At 52.1% G+C, this 4,011-nt stretch overlaps 1 protein-coding gene across 1 annotated transcript in view; it reads left to right on the forward strand.

Annotated features, from left to right (window-relative positions):
- The window catches only part of ECE1 (endothelin converting enzyme 1), a 77,733-nt gene that overhangs the window by 51,662 nt on the left and 22,060 nt on the right, over nt 1-4,011 (forward strand). Inside the window, 1 exon segment of the mRNA XM_017886499.1 lies at nt 2,563-2,673. Coding sequence (XP_017741988.1) covers nt 2,563-2,673 — 111 coding nt within the window.

Below are 4,011 nucleotides of genomic sequence, written 5' to 3' on the forward strand. Positions count from 1 at the left end.
CCTCAAATTAGAGTCCCCCTAGTCCTGACCTCCTGTGTGGTCGGCCTCAGCCAGACACAGACCACGTGTCTAGCTTTGGGCTTCTCAGCCGCAGGAGGGCAAGCAGGGGAGGGAGGGAGAGGCTGAGGGCAAGGCATCCAAATGGACATGTAGTTGGGAAAACTAAAAACAACAAGGGTGAGATGAGAAGAGGGGCCCTTCCTTCCTTCTTTCTTGCCTAAAAGAAATTTTTGTAGCTAAGGCATAATTTACATACAATGAAAAATGCAGTGCACATTAATATACAGTTCAGTGAGTTTTTGGTTTGGTTTGGTTTTGAGATGGAGTCTCACTCTGTCACCCAGGCTGGAGTGCAGTGGCGCAATCTCAGCTCACTGCAGCCTCCACCCCCAGGGTTCAAGTGATTCTCGTGCCTCAGCCTCCCGAGTAGCTGGAGTTACAGGTGCCCACCACCACACCCGGCTAATTTTTGTATTTTTAGTAGAGACGGAGTTGTACCATGTTGGCCAGGCTGGTCTTGAACTCCTGACCTCAGGGGATCCACCCACCTCAGCCACCCAAAGTCCTGGGATTACAGGTGTGAGCCACTGTCCCAGCTTTTTTTGTTTGTTTGTTTGTTCGTTCGTTTGTTTTTGTTTTTAATTGAGCCAGAGCCTCCCTCTGTCAGCCAGGCTGGAGTGCAGTGACCTGATCTTGGCTCACTGCAACCTCTACCTCCCGGGTTCAAGCAATTCTACTGCCTCAGCCTTCTGTGTGCTGGGATTACAGGCGCATGCCACCACGCCTGGCTAATTTTTGTATCTTTTGTAGAGACGAGGTTTTACCATGTTGGCCAGACTGGTCTCAAACTCCTGACCTCAAATGATCCATTCGCCTTGGCCTCCCAAAGTGCTGGGATTACAGGCACGAGCCACTGCACCTGGCCTCAATGAGTTTGACCAATGAAGTCACCCATGTAACCATCATTACCACAATCAAGATAGAGAATATCCCCTTCTGCCTTGGGCGTAGCATGCTAAAAAAAAAAAAAAAAGAAAAGAAAGAAAAAAGTATAAAAATTTTAGAAAGATAGAGAACATTCCTATCACCCATTTGTTCAGCACCTTCTGAGCAGCAGGTACCCTCGTGCCTCTTTCCCGTCAGCCCCCAGCCCCCAAGGCTGGTGCAGCTGGGTGCAGATGGAGTTATACACGATGTGCCTGGCTGCTTTTGCTCTGCTCAAATCTGTGGAATTCATCCATGCTGTCCTATGTATCGGTAGCTAGTTCATTCCTTTTTGTTGCCAAGTAGTATGTTGCTATATAAAAATACCACATTTTGTTGATCCATCTGCCTGCTGATGGGCCTTTGGGCTGTTGTCAGTTTAGGGCCATTATGAATCAGGCTGCCCTGAGCGTGGGTGGTTGTTAACCACCTGTTCTTTGGGGTTAAGAGGACATCGCTTCCTCTGTCGCACGAGGGATTTATGTGAGCAGGGCCACCACATGCGGTCATATATACTGCCCACAGAGGGATGCCTGGCCGGGGAACGACTGGGGCTGACATTAGCTGGGCACACGTCCCTGGGCCATGCCCAGGAGGTTGCAGCCCACAGACGCCTATTTCCGGTTTGCACAGAGTTGTCGTATGGACTGTGGGGCTTGTAGGCGAGACCAAGAAACAATCAAGGCATTGCAGTCCCACGGTGAGCCGGGCATGGTGCTCACGCATGCCTGTAATCTCAGCACTCTGGGAGGTCAAGGCAGGAGGATCACTTGAGCCCAAGAGTTCTAGACCAGCCTGGGCAACATAGTGGGACCATGTCTTTACAAAAAAAGAAAAAAATTTTTAATAGAAAAAATTAGCCAGGCATGGTGGCAAGCACCTGTCGTCCCAGCTACTCAGGAGGCTAAGGTGGGAAGATCACTTGAGCCTGGGAGGTCGAGGCTGCAGTGAGCTGTGATCGCACCACTGCACTCCAGCCTAGGTGACAGAGCGAGACCCTGCCAAAAAAAAAAAAAAAAAAAAAAAAAGTCCTGCAGTGTGGCTGTAGTGTTCTCATTTGAGGAGATCTTCAATGGCATTGGAGCCCTGGCCCTGGGGAAGTTTTTTCTGTGGCTCAGGTAGACCAATCACTCCCCACGGCTCTTTGCCTCCAGACTTCTGGTCTCCCCAGGAGGCAGGACGAGCTGGGGGTAGGTAGGAGCATGGGATGTGGAGTCAGGCACATCTTGTCCCAGCGGCACTTGTCACTCGTGGGGCACCCTGGGCCAGCAGCTGCTCCGTGCCGAGTGTGTTTCCCCGTCTGTCAAATGGTTTGTAAGACCCGAGGGTCATTGATTGGCTCAATGGGACACCGCTTGTGAAGTCCCAGCACAGAGCCTGGCATTCAAGAAATGGCAGGGGGTGGCAGTGAGGGGTATCAGTGGCCTCTTGGTCTGGTAACTAAAATAAATTTACCGGGCCAGAAAGCTCTCCCTGAACTTCCAGAACGAAACGTGGGCCCCACAGGATACCACCTCCCAGAAAGAACGGGAAACGAAGGGCTGGGGCCCAGTGAGCTCCCTGACTTGTGTTTTCCAGACCTGTCTTCCTCGCTGGAAGTTTTGCGTGAGTGACACAGAAAACAACCTGGGCTTTGCATTGGGCCCCATGTTCGTCAAAGCAACCTTTGCCGAGGACAGCAAGAGCATAGTAAGTGCCTCCCCCATGGACGTTGGCTGTGAGGTCACAATTGTTATGGCCCTGCACAGACCTGCCAGTTCACACTCCAGCCCACCCTGGGCCTTTCCTGCTTCCGGGCAAATGGCCCTGGGGCCACAGCCTCAATGCAGAGGCCCCACTTCCTCGAGCCCTGGGTGATGGGAGTCTCACCACGGCAGCTCTTCAGTGCCAGGCCCTTCATCTGCACAAGCTCACATGAGCCTCCCAGGAGCCTGCAAGGCTGTGACAGCCATCCCCACCTCCAAGGGCTGTAAAGGACCCAGAGAGAATGTTGGCAGAGCAGCTCTGGCCCAGAGGGTGATATTTTTCTTATTCTTTGGGTGATAGGTTTGTTCTAGACAGGCAGAGGAGTGCCATGGCAGAGCGCTGTGGACATAGCCCGGCCTAAGCTCAGATCCTGGCCTCACCACTGACTGGGTAGCCTGAGGCAGTTCTTACATCATTTGCAATATGGAGTCGGGGGCATTCCTCCCACAGAGAGAGATTAAATGAGATGTCACACACTGAGCACCGCCACAAAATAAGGGTTCAAGCAATGGGAGCGGCCATTTTATTGTTACAATCTTTTTTTTTTTTTTCTGGAGACGGAGTCTCGCTCTGTTGCCCAGGCTGGAATGCAGTGGCCAGATCTCAGCTCATCGCAAGCTCCGCCTCCGGGGTTTATGCCATTCTCCGGCCTCAGCCTCCCAAGTAGCTGGGACTACAGGCGCCCGCCACCTCGCCCGGCTAGTTTTTTTTGTAATTTTAGTAGAGACGGGGTTTCACGGTGTTAGCCAGGATCGTCTCGATCTCCTGACCTCGTGATCCGCCTGTCTCGGCCTCCCAAAGTGCTGGGATTACAGGCTTGAGCCACCGCGCCTGGCCTATTGTTACAATCTTGATGACAAATAGTATTCATTTTGTTGATGTCATCTGCAGCTGGAGGTGAGCCAACCACAGTTCAAATCCGTTACAGTGACTGGCCTGTGAGCAGCTGGCAGGGTCTGAGTTGGGGTCTGCTGGCCCGCCTGCTCTTGTTGCTGCACAGTTCTGCCTTCCCCTTCTCTAGAACCTTCAACCTTCCATCTTCGAGCTTGTCTGCTCATGACATTGTCACCCTCGAGAGCACCTGTCCATCTCCAGCCTGACATGGCATTTCTGAAGCAGCTCCTCGGAACATGAGTACTCTAGATCTTTTTTTTTTTTTTTTTTCTTTTTTTTTTTGAGACGGAGTCTTGCTCTGTCCACCAGGCTGGAGTGCAGTGGCGCAATCTTGGCTCACTGCAAGCTCTGCCTCCTGGGTTCAAGCCATTCTCCCGCCTCAGCCTC

This window comes from Rhinopithecus bieti, unplaced genomic scaffold, assembly GCF_001698545.2.
Source record: "Rhinopithecus bieti isolate Rb0 unplaced genomic scaffold, ASM169854v2 scaffold_14826, whole genome shotgun sequence".
Taxonomy (NCBI): Eukaryota; Metazoa; Chordata; class Mammalia; order Primates; family Cercopithecidae; genus Rhinopithecus; species Rhinopithecus bieti.